The sequence below is a fragment of the Eublepharis macularius genome, chromosome 1 (assembly GCF_028583425.1).
Source record: "Eublepharis macularius isolate TG4126 chromosome 1, MPM_Emac_v1.0, whole genome shotgun sequence".
Taxonomy (NCBI): Eukaryota; Metazoa; Chordata; class Lepidosauria; order Squamata; family Eublepharidae; genus Eublepharis; species Eublepharis macularius.
The window spans coordinates 192344182-192370257 of record NC_072790.1 but is presented as its reverse complement, the minus strand read 5'-3'; the positions used below and the strand labels follow the sequence as shown (position 1 = coordinate 192370257).

At 40.9% G+C, this 26076-nt stretch overlaps 1 protein-coding gene across 1 annotated transcript; it reads right to left on the bottom strand.

Annotated features, from left to right (window-relative positions):
• Positions 1-4842: 4842 nt before the first annotated feature.
• Positions 4843-25975, bottom strand: NSL1 (NSL1 component of MIS12 kinetochore complex). The gene is made up of 6 exons (XM_054981272.1): positions 25741-25975; positions 22962-23040; positions 17179-17309; positions 15944-15998; positions 10300-10367; positions 4843-7220 (listed from the first exon to the last, which is right to left on the bottom strand). The coding sequence occupies exons 1-6, from the start codon at positions 25930-25932 to the stop codon at positions 6945-6947; spliced, it is 801 nt and encodes a 266-aa protein (XP_054837247.1). The 5' UTR covers positions 25933-25975; the 3' UTR covers positions 4843-6944.
• Between the last annotated feature and the right edge of the window lie 101 nt (positions 25976-26076).

Genomic DNA, 26076 nt, shown 5'->3' with positions numbered 1-26076 from the left:
GCAGCTGTGCACCTGACCGCCGCTCCTCGCGTGCTTCCCCGTCCCTTCCCCGCTCTGGGCCCGGGGAAGCAGGAGCCCGCCCGACGCCACGGCTGCCGCTAAACCGCTTGCCAAGTTCATGGAAATCACGTGGCGCTTTTTGAAACCTCGGAGGGAACTGGCCACCAAACCGCAGCCGGGGCCGCTCCTGGTTGGATCCCGTCAGATGGGGAACTGAGAAGGGCAGGGGGGCGCTCGCCTCGCCGCCGAGCTGGAGACCCTCGGGGCTTTCCCCTCCGGATCCGCCCCGGCGGCAGCCTGCGCCTTGGCCTCGCTCGAGCCAGCAGCCGGGACTGGTTGGCCTCCGGCAAGCCCCGAGTTCCCCAGAAGAAACCAAAAGAGACGGGCGGTCCCGGGAGAGAAAAAAGTTCTCTTCCCACGAGCGTAGGGCCCCTTTGCTTCAGCATCCTGTGAAGAATGCGTGGATGTAACCCCTGGAAGTCCAAAAGTATGGCTGGAAAGTAGGCGACGGAGGGCGCTAGTCAGGCCCTCCATGGGAGACTCTCTGGGGACGCTGTCAATACCCTTCAGTTCCATGAAAGAAAGGGAGATTCGAATATTTTTATATTTCGCTTTTCTCTGGCTGAGGGCTCAAAGCAGCTAACATTGATCACCCAAGTAAGCTAATATGGCAGAACGGGAATTTGAAACTGGATCTCCCAGTTCCCAGTCCAGCACTCTAACCCTACACATCCTTAAGAGGTCTAGGTTCACACAGACAGGGGAAATGGCATTTCAACCTGCACATTAAGTGCTTCACTATATTAAAATCAGAGGAGTTAGCTGTGTTAGTCTGTAGTAGCAAAATCAAAGAGTCCAGTAGCACCTATAAGACTAACCAATTTTATTGTAGCATAAGCTTTCCAGAATCACGTTCTCTTCATCAGATGCATGGAGGGCAGAAGGAAACTGGCCAAATATAGAGGAGGAGAGGGGGGGAAGGGGGGAAGGAGGAGAGGGGGGATGTAAACAACTCCTTTGATATGGAGATGCAGACAGCTCCTTTTGGTGTGGGGATCAGTTTGCTTGTGTAAAGATTCAAAGGAGTTTGCTGTGTTAGTCTGTAGTAGCAAAATCAAAAAGAGTTCAGCAGCACTGCAGCACAAGCCCTCGATAACCACAGTCCTCCCCGCCAGATTCATCTGACAAAGAGAACCGTGGTCCACTGTATTAAAAATATTCCAACAGAGAACCAGCACAAGCCAGGAATTGGGGGGGGGGCATTTCTCCTAGCTGTGCTGATTTTCTAGTTGTAAGGAGTTGATTTTGGGTAAGCCACTGCTCTCAGCCCCAGCTCCCCAGCTGTATTGTGGGGATAACAACACTAACTTGTTCACCACTCTGGGTGAGACACTAATCTGCCTAGAACAGCAGTATATCAGTGCAGTTATTATTATTTTACATCTAGAAACCTGGAACCAATTGCCTTCACTCTAAAATAATGTGGTCCATTTTATCACCTCAGAGCTCTGCCACCTTATTCTTCTGCCAGCGTTGTAGTCCCATAAGTGACGTGGCACTATTTTCTCACTGAATACCTAACTTAAGTGCACTCCATTTGAACTTAGCAGAGAAGCTTGCAGCCAACTGCTCACAAAATGCCCTTGAGCATTTTTGCAACGTGATCACTCAAGCACTTTCGGATGGAAGTGTGGCCACTAAATGTTCCATAGATGAGTTATCCATGAAAAAAGTTCTACCTGATCCACACATGCTAAACAACACTTGATACTAATAAGCAGGTGTTTAATCATTTGCCCCCCTGAAGCCAGAGCTAATGAGAACCTAATTTTGAAAGACTGACAGACTGCAAGGAAAATGATCAAGGGAACTTGACTCTCAAAAGCTTATACCCTGGAAAAAAATTTGATCTTTAAGGTGCAATTGGACTCAAACCTGCAAGAAAAATGAACACAAAACTTACAGAAATCACATTGGATTGTGCATAATGGACTGATCCCATTGTGCATAACAGATAGTTGCTGTTATTTGGATCAATTAAAATTATGCATTCCAACATGCTCAACTTTGGTTGTGTATGAGACCCAGGTTCAAACAAGACCCATCTATTCTTTAGGTAAGAACATGCCAGTCATTGGAAATTGCTGAATTCAACACTGTAAAGCAGTTAAAAACCAAACAACAAACTCTGGACTCTCTGTGAGTTTGGTGTAGTTGTTAAGAGTAGCAGGACTAATTGGGAGAACAAGGTTTGATTCCCCTCTGCTTGAAGCCAGCTGGGCGACCTGGGGTCAGTCACAACTTCTAGTTCTCTCACAGCCCCACTTACCTCACAGGGTGATAGTTGTAAGGACTTTGTAAACTGCTCTAAGTGGGTGTTAAATTGTCCTGAAGGGTGGTATATAAATCAAATATTATTACCCCCCCCCACACATCTCTAGTAGCTATTTTTCTTGCCAGAGTTCAAGAATGATTGGATATCTGGAGCACATTCAAGAAAGTTCTGGCCATTTGCAACATGGTATCTCACCCAGCAAGAGTCTTTTAAAAAGAATTATAGCCCCATCATACAGATATGCGATATGAAATACAATTATTTGCTATCTTCTAAAATCTATCATCCGTTTGAACTACACTTATTTCACTTTCCCCCCTTCACTATCCCTGCCACGTAAAAGCATTCATTTAGCATATTTGATCCATTATTTCACCAGGTAATCAGCAAGAACCTTATCTCATCAGTATAGCAAGAGAAGCCACTGTCCTTCATTTGAAAAATAAAATCATTAAATTGGGTTTCTATAAATATGATTATTTACATTAAAAAGTCTTCTTATTTAATGCAGCCAAAGAATCACCCCCCAAGCAATGTCCTAACATATCCTTCACCCCAACTCAGGCACCCATCACACCATTCCAGAAAAAAATTATAAAACATTTTAAAAGGGAGAAGGGGGAGAAAATAAGAATGGAATGAAAGAGGAAGGGAAGAAGAGAAAGCAAGAGAAAGAGTTAAAAGCAAGATCATAAAACCAGATTGGGTATCAAAGGACACTGAATAATGTTTTCTATCGGATTAAGCCACAGACTTAAATCCAGAAAAGTCATTCTGATAGCTTGCAGGCCTGCTTTCCATTGTTTTACACATACAGAGAATGATATTCAGTGTTCTGTGCACAAAGAAAAAAATAACCTGAGGTAACTTCTCCAGAAAACCAAGCCAGAACGACAGTCAAAAGAGGAGTGGGATCACACCCACCCTTCCCTTGAGACATGACCCCGTAGGTAGGGGGATTTGAGAGCTAGGCTAGAGCTCTAGGGCTTTCCAGAACTGCTTCTGAACCAGCACAGCACACATCCATATGTGGGACTTATGCAGGAACCCCAAAGAACCATGTTTTAATTACTCCATTGGTTCTTTCTGTTCTTGAAATTAACTGTTATAAATTTGATTATAAGCTACTTTATAAAAGAGTGGGGTGTTTTAGAGGCAGAACAAATTCAGACTTGGTGAGCTTTGAAGATGTTAGAAATTTCATTGGGTCCAGTCAACTGGGATGACAGAGCAACCCTCTGCAACCATTCTCCATCCCACCCCACGAACCACCTTCCTACCCATGCTAATCTCAAGGCTGTATCACGACATATCAGTACATAGACTGATCAGCAATCCTTCCTTAGGTGTCCCTCAGAGGGCTTGTTCTATATTAAGAAGGCTGCCAGACACTTTCTGTTGCAATCTGTTACATCTAAGCTAAAAATAAAAAGGACAAATGTTGTGACATTTAAATAAAAAGGAGACTTTAGAAACCTCCTTACAATATTTTAACTCCTAGAAAACAAATCATTAGGACAGCTAGAAATAAAAACAATTTTTTTGACAAAGAAGTTAATTTGAAAATGCAGCAATATCTGTACTTGACCTGCTCTCCATGATGAAAGTTCCCATGAAATTCCTCATCTATCATTTCTTCTTTTTGTTATGGATCTCGGCTTCAGAGACAATGCCAACAGTATCAAAATCAGAATTCCTGCAGTGATACTTTAATAAACCGCCCCCTCCAGTAATCCTTTGCCCAAACCAATCACTGCCCTCCTTCACCACTCAACTTTTCTATTCTTTCCTGTCCAGTGTTGTATATCCTCTCTCTAAACATTAGTTGCCACAAAAAACAAATTGATGCACTGACAATGCTGTAGATTAGTAGGTGAACAAGAAAGAATAATAAATATTTTAGATGAATAAATCTTCCGTTGGCAGCTAAGATAATATTGGCTCCGTATTGGAAAAGTCCTTTAATTCCATCTATTCCAGGAATGCCTGATTAAAACTGGGATATTATTAACAGATAAAATGCAAATAATTGGTCCAACTCCTTCAGATGAGCTCCAAGGCAGGGTGGGAATTGGAATGCCTGAAGGGAAAGCATTCAAGCCTAAGATTTATTCATGTAATGCCAAACCATCTAAACTGAACCTGGGTTTGCAGCTAACCATAGCTACAACTCTAAGGCAATCAATTTGCTTAGTTTCCCACTCTGATGGGCAGACTACCATGATAGCCAATAGTGTTTCATTTCAAAACTGACTTTACATGGGGTACTGAGGGAAGGGGGCTACTGCTCAGAAAACACAAGTTCACAATCCCCTTTATTATAATTAAACCAGTTATGCCATCATTTGAACCTTGGCTGCTGATAATAATAAATACCCCCAGGTCCAATTACACAAACTGACTCTGCTGTAATACTTCAACCATACTGATTTCTCAACTTCTAGCTGTTTTGGAAGAACAAAGTTAGCATGGGACAAAATCTGAACACAAAGCCACAATTCTTTTTCTCAATGAGTTGTAATGTATACAAAAGAAACATTTTATGTACAAATATACATTTTACAACAACAACAAAATAAATATGTACATATTCAATATGGAAGCTTACTCTGTTAACACATTTTTAATGGAATTTCAAGAGCAGAGTTCAACAGTCTTTCACTTGTTTTACTTTCCTCTTTATGGCTGTTTAATCAAGAAAAAATATTTCTAAGAAACAGTAATTAAGCTTATTCTTAAAAAACCTTTTAAAAAGTTTGCATTTTCAGGAATAATTGATACACAATAAATTCTAATTAGTAAAAAGGAAAACAAGTCCTAGTAATAGCACTGATTTTGGAAAAGTTTAAAAATAAGTCTTAATTAGTCACAGAATGTAAATACATATATTATTTCATGTACCCCAAAGGTAGAAGGAAGGTCAAACAGTTTTTACAGTGCAGGGTTTTTGAGAAGAAAGCACTGGAGACTTAATAGTGCTTTTGTAATAATTTGAGGATTTACTAATACACAGGCTGAACAGGCATTCTGAGGCAAAGCAAGAACCCAAGCAGGCAGTGCCAAACCCAAGGCAGCATCTCTAAACTACCACTGTATCTTTGCACACGTACGGCCAAATTTAACTGAAGCAAATCCAGTAGTTTTTGCCCATACCACTCTGCTGGAGAAAGTAACTCAAAGGACGTTACAAATGAGTTTAAAACTGCAGTCAAACTGTCTATTAAGCTAGTACTTATAAGCTCACTATGAATTACTTAGGTTATAGTAAAAAAAACCCAAAAAATCTAGGGGGGAGGCATCTTTTCACTTTGCATAACAGAATAGCAGGACTGTAACAGGGAGATAATACATAAATTAATCAAACTGTTAATAGAACAGCCTGAGATTGATTTACTCTTTATGGAAGATGCATAATGGGATATGGTTTTAATTTTAAAATAGCACACTACAGCTGGACAAAGGGCAGTGGGGGAGTGGGGGAGAATTCCATTACAAGTGCCAGATGCAATTACATATATCTCAACCTGCTTGTCAGGGCTACGCTAGATACTTTGCAGTAGGTCTCACTCTGGGAACCCAAGTCTACACAGAAGATACAAAAAGCATGGGCAGGATGGGGAGGGGAGGAGGACATAATTTGCGGGGGAGAAGTGGCTGTTGGGGAGGGATGTTTAAGCCTCTTCTTGCCTTTCAGTTCTTTCATGTGTACCCTTCTGCCAGTAACTTTGTCCCAAATGGGAGAAAACCGGTTGGGAGGGAGGAGGTATGGCAGAAGGGTTAGGCACCCCCCACCAAAGTTCCTCTGTCATTTTTTAGATGTTAGAGAAGACCCGTCTCAGACGCGGAACATCTAGCTTGACTTCAGCTATCCCACGTTTTTGAAAAGAACCTATACAAGTAAGTAAACTCTGAAATTATACTGACACATCAGAAATGCAAGTTATTGCAGAGATCCAGAAATCCCATTATGTACACATTAGTGACTGCACATTTTCTGTACAATTGTCAGCTTTCTTCAAATGGCCTTTGAAGCTCACCATGGCACAGAGTCTTCTGCTCAGACATGCAAAGGGAGAATCCTGGCTATGCCGGAACACAGCTCTCTGCATCAAGGCCTTCGTGTATCTTTGTTGACCCTCAATTGTTCAGAGGCTTGCTTTATTTTTTCTACAGTAACTCCAGATCTTGTCATTGATCATTTGGCTGTAATACACATACGCTTCTGTAGTCTTAGGTCTCAAACTCAAATGACAATACTGGCAAGTTGCTTCCCTGCTGACAAGCTGTCCTCACTGAACAATCACTGGATACGAGGAAATATAAAACAAAAAGAGTGCATGTGTCTGACATAATGTTTAGAGTTATACAGTGAGAGGACCCAAGGAACCTCCATAACAGCCAGATGAAATTGATTTAAGTAGTCTGTGTCCAGAGGATGTCACTACCAATATTTTGCCAACAGCCCAGACAGTGCTGTGGACAAATTCAAATAGGCAAAGCCTCACAAAAATGTGAAAAAGAAAAATCATGTATTCATATTGAAGGTCCAAGTTAGCAGTTCTCTCAAAGCTGATAGGCATTTTTTTAAAGCTTGAAAGCAGAAAAAATTTCATGTATCAAGACCAATTTTCCTTCGTCGTAATGGGTACATTTTCAGTGGGGAACATGGCGGTCTCTTTATTTTCAATATAACGGAATTGCTGGTAGCAGTCTCCGGGGAACTGACTTCCACTTGTTCCATAAGGTTTTTGCCCTTAATTTGATTCTCCGCTTTCACTTCAGAGCTGGAAAACACTTCTTGGTGGATTTTGCACAGTTCCAAGGTAGGTTGCAAAGACAACACTGTGGAGAAACCTTCTGCTTTTCCCACGAGAGATGTCATAGACTTATGGGGAAAATAAAATTGAAATTATTACTTTTAAAATGGTATTCATAAATAACAGTAATGATCTGAAGTCAGACTGCAACATTAGTGTGGGGATAATAATGACATACTTTATAAACCGCTCTGAGTGGGTGTTAAGTCATCCTGAAGGGCAGTATATAAATCGAATGTTGTTGTTGTTGTTGTTATTAGTTCACATACTGTGAACTTTAAAAGCTGCCATTAGCTGTGCAGAGCAACCAACATTTATTACAGAATAATAGAATGAAATTTCATTTCTCCTAGGGAACAGAACACATAGTGACTGTTATACTTCCCTATTCACAGTGACCCTGTTCTTTTTACCTTAAAGCTATCACTCCACTGCACTATATTTAAATCAATACAAACACACAGAGGAACACTCTCCCAATAGCAGATGTCTAAAACTCTCTTTTCTTGGGAGGTTCAAAACCCAAGTATTTTCTAAGGGTTGCACTTGAGCTGTTTTAGCTAATATTCAGTGGCCTAGAGTTAAGCCACCAGGGAGTTATTAATTTTCTCTGTTACCGACACAGATTCACTTTTAATGAATCTAATGAAAATATATAAAACTAGGGATTTCCTAAGGGCAGACAGGGACTCACAGTAGTTTACAGTTAGTAATCTCTAGAGAATACGTTTCTACACATCCACAAACCTACTGATGAACAGCAGTAACAGTAAAACCCAAGAGGTGAAGAAATTTTTGCTTCCAGGTAAAAATTTCAAAAGCAATACGTAGGACCTGAGCAACAGATCCCTTTAGTAGAATATAAATCACAATACTAAATTCCAACCATTTTCCACTGCCAAATTATTCCAGTAACCGAACCAGATACAATGGAGCATTTGGATCCATTCCAATCTGGTTTCAGGCCAGGGGATGACATGTGCTGGAAGATGGATAGGGAGACTGTGACCCTGCTAATTCTCCTGGATTCTTGGCAACTTTTGATACCATGGATCATGGTATCCTTATGGACCACCTTTTAGGACTGGGACTAGGAGGCACAGGCCTGCAGTTTTTCAGTCATACCTCAAGGGTAGGTTTCAGAGGGTGCTGCTGAGGGACTGCTGTTCTGTTCCTTGGCCTATGGCCTACAGTGTGCCCCAAGGTTCTATCTTCCATGCTTTTCATCACGGTAAAGCCATTGGCAGAGGTCATACAGAGATTTGGGCTGAGCTGCCATCAATATGGGGATGACACTCAGCTATATCTTGCCCTACCACCAGATTCCAAGAAAGCCTTAGAAACTGCAAAAAGGTGCCTGGAAGAAGTTTTGGAGTGGATGAGGGCCGACAGCTGAAACCTGAAACTGACAACACACAGATGCTACTGGGTGGAGGGAAGGCCAGACCCAGGAAATGCGTTACCTCCTGTTCTAAATGGGGTTGCACTCCCCTAAAGGAGCAGGTGTGTAGCTTGGGATGTTGCTGGACCCAGGCCTCTTGTTGGATAAACAGGTGGCAGCAGTTATCACAGGTACCTTTCACCAGATTTGGCTAGTGAGCCAGCTGCAATCCTTCCTGGGCAAGAATGATCTTGTCACTGAAGTACATACACCGGTAGTGCCTAGATTATGTCACTGCAATGCATTCTATGCGGGGCTACCCTTGAAGACTATCTGGAAGTGACAATGGATACAGAATGCTGCAGCCTGAATGCTGACTAGAATGGGTCATTGGGTTCACATCACTCCAGTCCTGTTCCATCTGCACTGACTCCCAATTTGCTTCTGCGGCCAATTCAAGGTGCTGGTATTGACATTTAAACCATCTATGGCTTGGGGCCAGAATACCTTAAGGGTCACCTTCTCCCATATGAATCTACCCATTAACTTCAGTCATTTTTGGAGGTCCTTCTTTGGGTGCCCCTGCCATCTGAGGTTAGATGAGTGGCAACACACAAAAGGTCCTTCTCAGTTATGGCACCAAACCATTGGAAATCCTTCCTGAGGGAGATTCATTTGACCTCCTCTATTGCTGTTATGGCACAAAAACTTTGGAACTCCTTCCTGTGGGAGATTCATCTGACCTCCTTTATTGCTGTCTTCTACCAGCACATAAAGACTTTTTAAAAATTTGTTTGGCATACCCCACTCATTCTTTGTGGTGTTTGTGTATATTTTATTGAATTGTTTTTATACTGTTTTACATGCTGTTGTAAATTTGTTTTAAAATGTTGTTTTAAACTTTTTAATGCTTTAATATTCTCTGACTTGGGAATCCTATTTGGATAGAAAGATGGCATAAAAATGTTTATTTAAAAATGTTGGGAGTTTTATGGCTGAAGCACCCTAGTACTATGTAACCTAGAAGCTGTGCTGGCCCCCTGTTTGGCTCAAGACTCCACCTTTGGGAAGGGCGTTTTAACCATTCCCTTGTCACTACCCAAAATGCTGTCCCCCTACAGCTGCTGGTTGCCCCTATTCAAGGGAAGTCATCTATTTTTTGCCTATATGTTTCTCTTAACAGGAGAAACATCAGCTCCAATATGATGTTTCTAGTCAAGAAAGTGGCATGGGCAAAAACCCTTCTCCACCCAAGCCAAACAGGGGATCTGTCCAGCTGCTAGGAAAGTATCAAAATAATAGAGTTCAGTAGCACCTTTAAGACTAACCATCTTTATTGTAGCATAAGCTTTCGAGAACCACAGCTCTCTTCATCAGATGCACATCCTCTGGATCTAGGAAAGTATCCTCACTGATCTCCCAGGCTGTCTCAGAAAAATACCTAAGCCTTCTCAAATATAGCTGCAGATTATTTAATATATAAAGTAAATTGGTCAGCTTACTTATTACCTAGGGCATGTGCATCAGCAGCTGTCCCATAACAATGAATTGGATCCAGATTAAATTTTTGATCAGCAGAACAGAATTTTCCTGCCTGCCGTCCCCCTCCACTGCAGTTCATTGACCCTTCACAAACCACTGCTCCTAGGAGATTGCGGGGGTGGGGTGCAGTGAGAATTGCCAATTTAGTCTGTATCTATATTTGAAAATGTTAAAATGCTTCTGTCTGATTGTACATCTACAGCTGTGCCTCTTACAGATCTCACCTTAAATGAATTTCCAATGTGTCTAGATGCTGTTTCTGCTGAAAGCCTCAGGTTTGCCATAAGAGAATCTACAAAGAAACAGCAACAGAATAAATACATATTCCTGAAAAAGAAAAGGAGGAAAAAATCCATTTGCCTACCACAAAGGAAAAAAAGAGGGAACCATCATAGGTAACTCTACCATCTGAAATTGGTAAATCATTACTTTTAAACTTTTTTTTTGTATTATTCACGGTATAATCTTCCTATTAGCTATCAATGAACAAAGACCTGTTTAATCTAGGTCTTTTGTAATCCCTGTACTCATCAACCTGAAGCACACGATTCATGTTTGAAAAGGGATGGATTCAATGGCATGATAAAACATCCAGCTACAAGGTGGAACTATGGAGACTGCTCTGTAGTTATGATGGTTATGTTTGCTAGAAATGGTTGTTAGAACATAACTTTCATGGAAAATCTTACCTCAAAACTTACATGTTGTATATGCTTGAAATAATTCTTATAATTTCAGTCCTCATTCATACATTTAAAAATCCTCCCAAGTGACTGGTCCTAACAGTACTGTAGCCCGAGCATCCCAGCCAATGCCCAATTGTCTAAAATCTTTACTTATGTGTCACTTTCAAGAAGAGGAAAAGATAAGTCATTCAAGCAAAACGGGCCTTCCTGAGGCTCAGGCTTTGTGTGGATCTGCCATATATGTCAATTCCCCTGTGCAGCTGTAGAGACTGGCCTGCTTCACATGGGGAGTTTCTAAATGACTGAGGTGTAGAGATGACTCCCATCCACACCTACTTCAGTTTGGTTCTGGTGGGATTCTCTTGCTTGACACTGTTTCTGTGAGGCGTTCCTAGTTCTGTTTACATTGGGAGGCTTTTGGCCATTGGTTGCTGTTGTGCGTTTGACTAAGGCTTCCTGTGTCTTGAAAAAAACCTTGGATTTCCTCCCTCCCATAGGAAACAATGTAGAGTGGCTGGGGACAGCTTCTTCATTGCCCAATTCACTTAAAACTTGGGCAAGGTCTTTAGTGGACAGGCAGGACTAGGTCCCCTGCAATTTTGGAATAATAATAATAGTACTAATAATAATAATAATAAGCAGCAGCTTATATTCTGCCTTTCTCACTGAGATCCGGGACAGATTACATACTGCAAATGAATACAACATACTCAATAGTTAGGACTCTCACAAAGCAAAAATACAACATGATCAACACCAGGGCTTTTTTCTGGGAAAAGAGGTGGTGGATCTCTCTATTATCATATGCACGTGCGCACCACCAGAAACACATGATGATGTCACTTCCAGGAAGTGACATCACTTCTGGAAGTGACCTCGTGAGGTTGTCATGCAGGGCACAGCCACCCCTCAGAGCGCTCCCTTAATTACAGCCCGCTCGCCTCCCTGACCCTTATCTGACTGCAATGTTCCCTCTAAGCAGTACAGTGTTGTGAGCCAGAAATCTACTTTGTGAACAGCAAAATGCAAGTTAGGTCATGCCTTTTCCAAAGCCAGAATCCATTTGATTAAAAGACTTTTGAATTAGATTGTCTGAGGCACTGGTATCGGGTGCCATCAATATTTTTTCTAAGAAAATTTTAGAGGAAAAAGAAAAAAAATATATTTTGATGACACCTGCTTATGCATGTGGTTCTCAAAAGCTTATGCCTCAAGACAGTTGGTTAGTCTTAAAGGTGCAACTGGACTCTTTACTATTTTGCAACTACAGACTAACACAAGAAAGAAGGAAGGAAAGGAGGAGGGAGGGAAAGGCCAGGGAAGCAGGAAGCCCGGGAGAAGCTCCACCTGGGGAGACAGCCCATGGGTTTTTGGGCACCGGGGGCGGGGTCACCGGTCACGTGATCTTTTTTCATAGGTGCCAGATCTCAGATCCTGGGAGATCCCGCTGAAAAAAAGCCCTGATCAGCACTTAAGGACATTCAATGAAAACAGATACAATAGAGTATGGTAGCCACAAATTTGAAAAACTAGCAAAAAGCTGAACACATGGGTGAAACTTTTCTGAATTTCAAGTGTAAGTAATTAACATGACATCTTTAGCAATGTCGAACTACCCAGTAGGAAATTATCTATATAAAACCCAAATTTGAATACTATTCTGTTATTTTTGGATCCAAATATTGGGAATACTGAATGTATGTGGTATTCTGGATACCTGAATCTGAATAATACTATTTTTTTTAGTGCATTCCCTAGTAGCTGCCCACCCCAAAGCAACAACCTTTTCTGTTGAGTCAAAGTCAGAGAAATGGTAAGAAATGAGGCATTTGTAAAGTGTTGACACTATGGTAGTAAAAAGAAAATGAAATTAACTGAACATTATTAACTGAACATTATTCCTTGTGTACTTTCCCATACATTAAGGGAGAAAAACAATTATGACTCTTGCCTAAATCGATAGCAAAGCAACATTTCATTCTGGAAATCACAACTTCAGCAAACAAGTGCTTTGGTGCATGAACCGTGACAAGAGAAGGGCAAAACCCCCCAGCAACTTTCAAGGTAACTCACCAACCCTTCACAAGACACATTTTGTATTCAGGAACCCCGAAGAGGCAGGAATTGTGATTCCCCACTCAAAAGTACAGCTTAAGCTTTGACAAGAAAACACTACAAATGGGAAAAGGGTCAAGATTCACCAAGGGCTGGCATAACAAAACAGCTGCTAGAAGTGCTTGGCTGGCTGGAGCTTCTTGGAAAAAGGATGGAATAAATCTGTTAAAACATAACCCCAGTTCAGCCATGAACCTCTCAAATTAATAAATTTATTTATTTAATTTATTTAATTTTGTCCTTTCTCACTGAGACTCGGGGTGGATTACACAGTGCAGGTTAATATATTCAACAGCTAGGACACTCAATGAACAATACAATAGGGTACAGGTTGCATACATTTGAAAACAAGCATAAATCTAAATACAGAGATGAAACTGCTGAAATAAAGTATAAGTAATTAAGCACACAACTACCCATCTCTTCATCAGCAGACAATACCAGATTGTATAGTCTCCTGTCCCTTTACCAAAGGATCTCTCTGAGCCATTTCTTACAGCACAGCCCTATTTCCTGAGTAATAAAGCCTTAGTCACTCCCTCTTTGCCTCAGTTTCCCATCTGTAATGTGGGAAACAGTAATGATTAAAGCTGCAGTGAGGTACAACACATTTATTTGCAAAATAACAGCTGATAGCTAGCCTGTCAATTCTTAATAGATTCAGTTAGCCATGAAGACTGATACATGACAATATGTTCAATTTATTTGATTCTTAGTTGCTGAGCATTATTTACATGGCTACTACAACACGGGGAAATGAAAGGAGGAAATGAAAGGTAGTGAGTAATCTAAATATTTTTGCTTTCTCGCTACCGTAGTTACTAAATATGGATGCATGAACATCCCAGATACTATGCAAATATGCACATTTGTGCATTTATCTGTGTAACTTAATTATTTTGTTTTTGCTTGGTTTAGATACAAGAGTCAGATGCACTGACTGTTGAGTATTAATTAAAAGATGCAGGAAGGACTCAGATTTATTACTAAGCCTTTTTATAGCACTATCACTACTCTCCTGTTAAATAAGTGATTCATATTCATATTCTGTTGCCTTCCCTCAGGTCATCCAGTAAGCCCAGGTCACTATTGGGACGAGGACATGAAGACAGCCATTCAAATACGTGGTGCTCCGTGTCTGAAATCTGACCAAAACCACAGATAATGGAAAATCCTTTGCTGTACAGGAAGCAGCAAGTTAAAGAGGAAATGGTGCCTATATTCAGTTTATAACTGGTAGTTAGCAGCAAAGCTCCACATCCGTCCAGCAAAGAGTGTCAGCTAGCGAACTGCTAATACTCACATGAACTTCAGGTACAACCCATACCTCTTCCTGAGTTCCTGCTCAGTGTTCCACTTTGGGAATTCTCAGACAAAAAAACCCCTGTACCCTCACCAAATAGAAATAAACCTGCTGAGGATGGAAGTAGCATGTTGTCTCTCTTCCCGAGATGAAAAAGGCAAGATAAAATGACGAGTGAGAGAAGGAAGGAGGTTGGGAACTGCCACCTTCTTCACTGCCACTACCCATTGAGTGGTGTGAAGGAGGGCAAGCATGCAGACAAAACAGTAGGGGGCAGGTGCAGATGAGGGCAGAGAAGCTGGGAGGCGGATTGGTGCATGGGCAGTGGAGAGGCAGGCAGAGCAGCAGGGAGATGGCAGGTGAGATTCCCCCTCCCCTGCAAGTTTTGCAGGTCCCTGCAAAAGGAAGGAGCAGCCCAAGGACAGACAAGTGAGCAAAGGGGAGGAGGATGGGATCCTACCCTGAGTCTTGCAGGTCTCCCACTTGTAAATACAAAACTGCACCCACTTACCACAGATACCTTGAAAGCTATGAACATAGCAGCCAAAACACTAGGATACAAATCAGAAGGCTCCTGGTTCAAATCTTACCCTTGCCATGTGGGCTTAGGCAACACATTTTTTCTCAGCCTCAGTGACCTGTCTATAACATGGATAATACTGATCTACCTTATAGGGATGGTGTAAGGATTGCAACAAATTAATGCAAATGAAATGCTTTGAACATTTAAAAGTATTATAAATATGTTAAATATTATTACTGCCTTCCCTTGCTAATGTCTTTGGTGGAAATTTCTTCAAAATTCCAATCTAGCTATTTCAGGATCCTGCCTTAAAACCTTCTTATGCTCACCTTTTGGCACTAGTATTTATATGGAGTCACAGAGAACTGCTCAAATATATTATTATTTTAGGGGAAATTTAAAAATAGAAGCTTTAGTTTTATGACAAGATGCACATGGACATGTAATGTGGTTTCAGGACAAGAGTGTTATTCTGGAGTGCTTGAGACACACTTTTATTAACTGTTTTCAAGAATTTGCTGGACCAGTTCTTGGCAATCACTTGTACGGTGCTTTTGGGTTTGTCCAATGCCATCCCACTACTAATGATTTGTGGAGGAAGCTTGTGTGGAACTTTTCAGTGGGCAGTTATGAGACCACCAGCCAGTAATTACTTAAAAAAATTTTCAACTTGTTCATAGGGTAGACAATCCTCTGAAGAACAGGAGTTTTAAAATGTTTTTTTTAGAAAACAAACAGGCTTTTAAAATGACTTGTTTGCTTTTATATTGTGTTTTTTAACTGTAAGCCACATTCAGCAGGACTCTCAATGGATAAGACAGAAATATTCTAAATAAAAAATTAGCAAGAGTAAGGTGGGCTTTAGTGCTGCAATGCTAGACTGTCACCACGGTCTGTACGTGGCACTACAATTAAACCCACCAAGGCAGGTCATTTCATGTTCAGAACAACAAACATTCTTACATCGCACTGCTTACAGAAAGAAAAGATGAGTGTTTAAGCAATCTGACCGTCATGAGCTATGAAGAATAGTTATCATGCAAAGAAATACTTCTACAGGCATTTGGGGTTGTTCTGGGAAATTATCTGTTTTACTGTTTTCATTTATTTTGTTACTATAAGCTACTGAACCATTTTGGAAAAGAAGCAGGGACGTACTTTCAATATATAACTAATACAGCAGCTGCATTTTCTAATTTGTAGTAAGCTATATCATTTCATCTTTCCTGCCAAGTACTTACCTTGAGAAGGCGTTGCTTTAATCTCTTGAGGTTTCACAACAGGTTGATAGCACCCCTGCAGGTATAAAAACACATTTAATGTCTCTAGGATTAAGTATCTGGCTTGGTTTAACTAACACTTTTATGATGCCCACAGCAAGGCAACAGACATAAAAAGAGAAGACCTGAGAGTCTGGGTACATCATGACCAGAACCTAGTAGAGATCTCTATACTCAGGCTTACACAAAAACCACAGCTTGCTCTCATCTCATTTATCTAGGATATACATATATTGCTATTACATACAACTCACTTCATTAAATTTTAATGCAATTTAGAAGAAGTTTAAAAAGAGAAACAATGCCACCTGCTGCAAGGTTTGGGAAATGGCACTACTTCACTTGGGAAAAAAAAAATTAAAGTGTCTACTTCAGACCAAAACATCTAACTAGATTTTGCCAGACACAAAATTTCAACCTGCCTCTCTTCATTTCGACTTGGTGATGTTTGGTATTACACAATGTGTGATGCAATTTCATCGCACTATTTCCCCCATAGCCATAGCCCATATTACTGGAAGAACACTTAAAACCCACGGCATATTTACTGCAAATAGCACCTTGTATACAACTGACATAAAAGCAGAAGCTGAACAACAAACATGCAGAATATGGAGTACTATTAGAGGGCATCACACACTACTTATTTTCAGCAGTATCTGAATCCAAGTGGCACCTTGGAGACCAATAAGATTTTCAGAGTATGAGCTTTTGAGAGTCAGAGCTCCTTCAGATATGAGTAGGAATGGAGATCCCTGAGCCTTTATATTCCAGCCAAAAGGTGGGAGGGGAAGGGCATCAGGATGCAAAGGTACAACACAGCTTGATTAGATAGGAGGGGTGTAGAGAAGGAAGATGCCAGGATGTAAAGGTCTTTCAAATTCTTGTGTTAAATTTTTTTTTCTTGAAAAAGATGTTAACAGTGCACTCAAACTTCTGTGTTAATCCTCAGAACCATTGTTGGCAAATTCTCCTCCACTGGCATAGAAACAAATTGAAAGAGAAGAATCTGTTTGCAATGTATTTATGAAGACCAGGATTGAAACTCCCGAAGTGTAACACCCAGGACTACTTAAAAATCAAGCCATTAGGAAATGATTAAATACTTCATTTCCCTTGAAATGAACATGGCTATTTTTTCCTTCCAGTGAATCAAAATTTAAATAATGTATGGCAAAAGAATTAGAGATCCTCACCAACATTTCTTGTTGTGCTTTAATGCTTTTGACGACATGTGCTTGTATTTTTCTGGGACGTTGATTACGCTTGGAAGCCACTTCCACTACTAATTCATCAAGCTGATCTTCAAGGAGTTTGATGTCAGCACCTAATTAACATGAAAAATATCAATATTTGGTATATGAAATTGGTATATGAAATCTGGTATCTGTATCCCCCACTAAAGTACCTCCTTCCTACAAGTCTCCAGGTTAGGAAGTCCTAGGTATCCTTAGGCGCTCTGAGAAATGCATTGATAAAGTTTCCACTCATCCCATTCACACAGTAAGACACAGTTCTCTCAAATTCAGCTGTCAGACAAGCACTAAAAGTGGGAAAATACCCAAATCCCCTTGGGGATTATGGATTCATGAAGAAGACAGTGAGATTATGTCCAATTTGAACATGCTGAACTTGGAAACCCATGAAGTGAGAAACAACTCTAGCTGCAGTTGTAACTACTATTAACTTAGCAACTTTTGAGAAGAGCGCTCTTGATATACCCTGAAGCCTCAGAACCATCAAAAATGGAAAGACGGTCCACCTCACTTGACCAGAAAGCAACAGCTTGAAGGGAATGCTATCAAGTTAGCTGTCCATAATAAATAGTGATAATATAGTTTTTGCTATATATGTTCTGAATATTAAAAAGCTTCACAGAGGTATTGCTAATAGTATTGATGGATACTGTGTGATATATGCCTCTGACAGGTACGTGTGGATGGGCTAGTAATGGATTTTATGGGCTAGTAAACTATAGACTGAGTTGTAATGCTACACTTGCCTAGGGTAAGCTAGTAAATCAATGGAAAAATTCAGACTTGAACCCAGGTTTCCTAGCCACTGATCATCTGCACATAAGGCAACATCATTTATTTATGTTATTTATAGTTTATCTTTCTCACTGAGACTCAAGGCAGATTACATAATGTAAGCCAGTACAATCAATAATAGGATACATATAAACAATGTAATAGGACAAGGATAGTAGAAATATGAATTAAGGTGTAAGTATTAAACATGACATTAAAGGTGTCGGTATATATAAATTTTTGGTATATATAATTTTTTTTACTGAATCTGAGAAAAAATTCAGAATCCCCTGAATTCCAAATTGATTCTCTGGTTTGGTTCAGCTGAAAAATTCAGCCACTGTTCTCTATGGGAAAAAATCACTCTAGTGGGCTATCTAGTGGACTGAGGGAGGGGAGATTTTTTTCGACCAAACTTCAACAAATTTGGAGGAAACCTACTCCTGGCTGTCCTCTAAAGACCCCCCACCCCCAGGTTTCATGTTGATTAGACACTGGAGGTCAGTTCTATGGACCCCAGACACTCCATTGTTTCCTATGGAAAAAAAGTCCAAGCTGACTCCCAATTTCAGAAACACATTGGGGCAAGGCTGTCATGGCCAAGGCACACTCCCAAATGCAAGCTGAGCTCATCCCAGAGAAACCCCAACAGAACAGAACCAAACTGAAGCACAGGAATGGAATTCCCTTTTAACCAAAGTGAAGCAAGGGGACCAACATCCCGCTATAGAATCATACCCATTCTACCCAAACCAAACTGAAACAAGCAACTTAGCCCAACAGAACCAGTGTCATTCACAGCAGCCAGGTACTTGGTTCAGCCAGTGGGAAAACACCACAGAACAGAAACAAGCAGTACTCAGCCACAAGTACAAGGCTTGCCTTTGCTTCAGTTTGCTTCTGCTGAGCTAAGCTGCAGCAGTGTCCCTTACTTCAGTTGGAATGTCCTCCTGAACAGTTCTGTTTTACATAGTTTGTGGATGCCAAAAGTGTGGGTGCCTTCCTGATTTCCACGCGTGGGGGCCACTACAGTGTGCAGGCAGTAACTAGATTTGAGCATATTTAAGAACTCACATTAATAGTATTCAATAAATGTTTTAATTTGTATTTGGAGTTAATAATGCATCTTTTGACATTCAACAACTGCCTTCAGATTTTACATTTTTTTCTTCAGATACACACATTTCAATACTTTTAGCTATAAAAAATTCTTGATCACCGCTTAATGCCGATTAAGAATCCTAGCTGGTGCGACCGAAACAAAGTTCAGTCAGTGAAGGTGCCCACATTTGGAGACTACAAATAATTGGAGCTAGTCTGGAAGACTTCCATAGGGAAAAGGAAAGGAGGGAGGGAATGCCTTTCAGTTAACCTGGTTATGCCCATCACTGCTAAACTCCAGTTTATTTAAATTGAGGTGGTTTCTATATGGGGAAGGGCATATGTGGTTTCTCCATTCCTGGTGTGGCTGCAGATAAGGTGCAGTGGCACTGGGGCTTCTTAAAGGCAGGTGTCACTGAAGTTTCTGTCCATCAGTCCCCACATCGTGGCTGCCACCACCCCGGCCACTGGGGCTTCTGCCATTAAAAAAAAAATGGCACTAGAAAATCAATGTATCAGTACACCATAGTAACAATAGGTTGCACAAGCAAAAATATATCTTTGAGTTTAGTTTTACTCCCCTTGCATAATGTTCTAGTGCTATATGTAATACAACCCTAGGAACAATAAAATTTACCAGGATGAAAAATTAATGACAAGGCTCAAAACAATAACTAATCTTAACAAACCACAGAAGCTATTTTACAGACAATCTACATATAACAGGATAAGAAAATGATTTTTCTCATTTACAGATCAATAATATTGATTTTACACCCTGCTCAGAATCTCATTTGAGGGTTATACCAAGTCACTGAAGAGCCTACCAACCCATTCCCCAGAAAGGGGCAAAGGGATTGTACTTCACCATAATCTGCAGGTAGTCCATTGAAGTAATGCTTTCAGACTAATTGAATATATACCAAAGCTGCTTTGCTTCCTATTGTTCTCCCTAGATAGCGATTTTGCCTGGGAAGGAGCCACAACATGGATACCTGTACATTATAGAATAACATATTTAGCAACTTTTTCTAGGAAAGCCTAATTTTGTCTACATCCTTTAATATTTTCACCTCACTAAATGGAACCAATAACTGTATAATAGTTTGCATTTCAAATAAAAGCTTAACTAAAAGCTTAATAAAAGCTGTCTAATCTTACAATGTTAAGTGCTTTCCCAAAATAAGACTTTGGTACTGAAGATACTATTCATGAAAAGCCTCATTAGGACACTGAATTAGATAAGAATTACCAAGCGCTTCTGAATTACAGTTTTATTTTCTGAGAAGTATTCAAACATTACTCATTACACTAGTTTTCACTTCGGATATTCTGTACTGAGCTCCAGGGGTCAGCACATGGCATTGAAAGAAAGTGTGTACACAACTGCTTGACAATATCAAACACTCAACTAATTCTTAAAAAACAATTTCCTACAATTACATACTTACTACCCTTCTAGAATGCAGAGATTTGGGAATTTATCAGAAATGTCAGGAATTTAATAACATAATTGCACCCAGCTCTTTATTTAGTTTTAATCAACATAGCTACCCTCATAATACAATCAAGGCAGAACTGGACCTGTTAACAATACTGGAACTAACAGTGCCATTCTAAGCAAAGTTACGCCCTTCTAAGTCTACTGAACTTAGAATTACAGACTTTGTGATCCTAGACAGCCTTCCTTTAAAAGAAGTCTCACAGAATCAAACAAATACATTTACGATTGATAGTAAAGAATCCAGTAGCACCTTTAAGACTAACCAACTTTATTGTAGCATAAGCTTTCTGACAAAGAACTGTGGTTCTCGAAAGTTTATGCTGCAATAAAGTTGGTTAGTCTTAAAGGTGCCACTGGACTCTACTATTTTGCGACTACAGACTAACACTGCTAACTCTTCTGGATTTATTATTGAGATGTTCGCCACAGAATCACAACTGGAAGAAATCAATTTGCCACTTATCTAATGTAACATTCTACCACAGGACTGGATACTGGAAGCAAACAACTATCAATATCCACAGTGCTGAAATACAGGTTTCCTCCAGAGTAGTTCCATACTATGAGATCACGTCAGATGCTTCTATAACACACTATCTGCCCACCTAGGAGTCTAGTGATCAAATACTTCTACTTAACTGTATAAATTTTTAAAATGTCTATTTTAACAATAATTATGTGTGTTATATGCCGTCAAGTAGTTTCCAACTTATGATAACACTATGAATTAACACACACACACACACGGACAATGTGCAGGAGGTCATAGCCCCTCTCTATACTGCCTTGGCCAGGCCACACCTGGAGTATTGTGTGCAGTTCTGGAGGCCTCACTTCAAAAAGGATGTGGACAAAATCGAGAGGGTGCAGAGGAGAGCGACGAGGATGATCAGGGGTCTGGAGACTGAGCCCTACGAGGAAAGGCTGAGGGCCTTGGGAATGTTTAGTTTGGAGAAGAGGAGGTTGAGGGGGGACATGATTGCTCTCTTTAAATATGTGAAAGGCTGTCATTTGGAGGAGGGCAGGGAGCTGTTCCAGTTGGCAGCAGAGGGTAGGACGCGAAGCAATGGGCTAAAACTACATGCACAAAGGTACCGACTGGATATTAGGAAAAACTTTTTCACCGTCAGAGTAGTTCAAAAGTGGAATCAGCTGCCTAGGGAGGTGGTGAGCTCCCCCTCACTGGCAGTTTTCAAGAAGAGGCTGGATGAATACTTGTCAGAGATGCTTTAGGCTGATCCTGCACTGGGCAGGGGGTTGGACTAGATGGTCTGTATGGCCCCTTCCAACTCTATGATTCTATGATTCTATGAAATGTCCTATAATTAACAGCCCATCTCAGATCTTACAAAAGCAAGGCAGTGGCTTCCATTACTGAAAAAAGTCATCTTGTTTGGGGTCTTCCTCTTTTCCTACTGCCTTCAACTTTTCCTAGCATTATTATCTTTTACAGTGAGTCTTGTCTTCTCGTGATGTGAACCTCTGTTTAATAATTTTAGCTTCTAGGGAGAATTCAGGCTTGATTTGATCTAGAACCCACTTATTTGTCTTTTTGACCATCTACAGTATCTGTAAAACTCTCCTCCAGCACCACATTTCAAATGAATCCGTTTTCTTCATTAACTAGAACCACACAAGCATGGAAACAACAACCCACTAGGAGACATGCATCTCTTCCCAGTATTCAGTTCCAGCGTGGTATAGTGATTTCAGTGTTGGACTAGAATCTGGGAGATCTAGGTTCAGATCCCTACTCTGACATGCAACTTGCTGGGAGACCCTAGGCTAGTCACATTCTCTCAACCTAATCGACCGCACAAGATTATTGTGAAGATAAACTGGAGAAGGAGAGGACATAGTTGTATGTCACCTTAGGCCACTGCGGAGGACAATAGCAGGTACAAATAAATGAAATGATGTAAAAAGGGAGACAAAAACCAGGGGGAAACATTGGAGTTTGTCACTTCTCATAAGTGCTTAAATGTAATCACAGGAATAAAGTGGTTTAATGTAAGCCTTTGAACTGGAAGTGCCTTTTAATGACGCTATGCAAATGCACTTGGATAATAGTGCCCTACGTGGAATTCAGTTGCCCAAATTATTAAAAAATAAATCAGCACCATATAAAACAACAAAACAGCTGATAGAACTAAATTAACCACAAAACGAACATCACTGAAACAGAACAGTGAATAAAAGGTAACCAGTGAGGTAAAAATTACTTAAAAGCTATTTGAAACAAAGAGTCATTTTGTTGGCTCTCACAGACAAGACCAACAAAGAAAACTCCTTGAATACTGAAAACCAAAACATACAATTAAAGTGTACTGAAAAATTCACACACCATTTTGAAGATCGTTTGATGACTCCTGCCATGGCTGTCCATTAATAGTGATGTTCTCTTGTACGGCTGTTTCAAAATTCTGTAGAAAATGTATATGTCAAAACCAATAAAATACAGTAGAATTTATATGCACCAGAAACCCCTTAAGCATTCCTACACGATCATCACTTTTACATTACTATGTAGAAACCCTGTGCAGAAGAATTAATTCATATAATCCTGCAGTTGTGCTGAAATGTGATAGTGAACATTTGTGTTCATCAGGCTGCTTCCTTCAATGCATGGCAATATTTTGCTAAATATTGGCAAAGTCGTAACAAAATACAATAAAATGCCACCAAATGTTGGCACAGGTCAGAAATACTAATAAACAATGGCTCGGCACTACATGAATAATCTCTGTGCTCGCATGTTCTTTTCTTCCCTCACATGATGTACCCCAGAATTAAATGACCTCCGCTTGAATGCAAACCATTCACTGGTCTAGCTAAAATACGAAGCTGTTTTTTGTGCTTTCCTTTTGAAGCAAGATTACAAACCACTATGCTTTACAATCCAGGTGTGGAGCACAAGACACAATCCAAAAGATATAAAGAGAAACGGTGGGCTGTGCAAGTCACAAGTCATTCATTGACTCCAAACACGGTGGTAGAAAGAAGCATGTGAGTACAGAACTCAAACAATGTCAAACCATGGTTTGAAGCTGATGAACCATGCCAATTTCACACCCACTGTACTGCCACTGATGCATACACTGTCATAGAGATTTTGGTGCCAGTGTCAAAAATCTAGCAGCAGCCCAAATAAAATGTTGGCCATCACCTAACAATCAATTTACACATATTATCACAGCCTAAGGAAGACACCAAATGTACTTGATGTTTAATGATGGTGGTTGAAAGAAATTAAAAGCAGGTGGGAATACATGAAACTGCATGGGAAACTGTGGTGTGCTTTTATGCTTTAAAAGCCAGTGGCTGTTCTAATATTCATTTGAATCACAGCTTTATTCATCAGTGTCCACATACTAACAATCATTAGTTGGTAGACCTCATTCATAGTAACAGAAGTTTTAAGTGGTAACCTTCCAGCAACTGCTCAAATGTGTCCCTGTGGTCAGAGAAGGTTGTATGTAAACCAAAACCGTATATAAACATGGTCACCATAAAAAAACAGTAAAAATATGAAAATACACAGCTTCATTGAGATCATATACTCGGTTAGTTGCATTTGCGTTTGATGTAACAGATTCTAACCACCTTCAGAATACCATTTTTCAAGATGCTGGGTAGGAGGGGACCCAGACAGTAGCAGATAAATGTTGCCACAGGACGGGTGGAATAGAATGCAGAGAGAAAACAAGATCACAAGAAAGGGATGTGAAAAGATGGAGTAAAAAGCTGAACCTCCAAGCCCAGGACTATGAAATGTCAAAGGTCTCTGGCTAACAAATGTAACTATTGACAATTGCTGCCCTTTAATGGTACCCCCAAATCTGCTGTCTGAGAGAAGTCACTTCACCTACCAGGCCTTGTCCCGTAGACCTGACCTTCCCAAATGCCGCCCACCAGGACTTTAATATTCCTGTTTGTCGAGGGTTGAAAAAACAAGGGGCTCTTCAGGCCACCTAGCAAGTTTGGCCCTCAGGACACATACAGAAAGAACTAACACAGAAATTGAAAACTAAGATAAAAATCAACTACCATGCAATAGCCTTTGATAAGAAAGAATATTGCTTACTATTCTGTTAGTGTATGTGGGGAGTCTGCCCAGGGGAGGGATTGTTGTAAAAGAGGGCCCAATCTGACAGCTGGTGAGCAATTGGTATAGCTCATGTATTGCTTAGAGGCTATCACTGGTTGCAAAAAAACAAAGGAAAAGAAAAGAGGGAGACCTGAAACAACTTTGCAGCAGGAGGAAGAAGAGAATTTCTCTAGTCTGACAGGCTCTTTCCAAGACTGCTCTAAATAAGCTCCAAATAAGGCAGCCTCGCAGACTGGGACAGATACTGGGCACATAGTTCAGTATCTCATCAGTTTAATGATCCCTCTTCAGACTGCAACTCAGACACAACTCTGAAGCAAGTCACCAATTCTCATCCTCAGCTGCTGGATTTGTCATATGAGGATAACGCTGGGCTAACTTACAGGGCTGTTGTAAAAATCCTAAAGATGTAAATCCCTTTTTAAAAAGACTTTAGAAGTAGGTAGTTTTATTAAATATGTTTATTTGATTTTAGTCAAGATCCTGAGATGCGAATGAAATTTACAGGCAAAGCCTGGAGACAGTTTCTTAGAGAGCTGTATTGGCTGATTTTTGCCCCTTGTCATGCAACACTGAAAACCACAGAAAACACAATATCAGAAAAAACAGAATTGTCCCTCAACGTGTTATCAAAAGTTCAGAACATACGTCGTCAGCTGCAGAGCGTGAAATGACAGACAGCGCATTGTCTTTACTTCCACGCACGCCCCTCATGCAAGCTAGAAATAGATTGCATCAATTCCAAGTTTAAACGTCTAGAAAGCCTGGTGAAGAAGCTGTACCCTGCAGACCAGCACTTAAAGCATCCTTTTAAAAAGCCCCCAAAAGGGACGGGACCGAACGCGAATCCCCCGGCAGCACTACCAAAAAACAGGGACCGATGGCGCATTACGATCGAGACAACCTACTTTTCGACCTACCAATTCTTATCCCGAGAGCTGTAAAAGAGATGCTTAAAGTCCCTCTCCCCAAAATCGAGGGGAAACAAAAGCTGCCGCAGACGCCCCGCCCTTACCCAGAGAGCCTCCTTGAGCGCCCATTTCAAGTTCTCGGCCTCAACCGGCTGCTCGTCCCCGAAAGCGCGCAGGTAAGGTTTACAATGGCCCAGCAACTCCGCCGTCCAGCGGCGCGAGCGGCATCGCACGCGGGGGTCTCGGCTCGGAGGGGAGCGGGAAGACGGCGCCGAAGGCAGCGCCTCTGCCGCCATTTCCCGCTCTTCCAAAACCGTTGCCGCGGCGAGCCACCCACTGGGCGCGCTCCCTAGACCGGAAGTAGAACTAAGCCGAGCCCCATCGAAAGTAGAACCGAGGCAAAACGGGAGGTCCGGAAATAGATCCGCCTAAAAACTAAC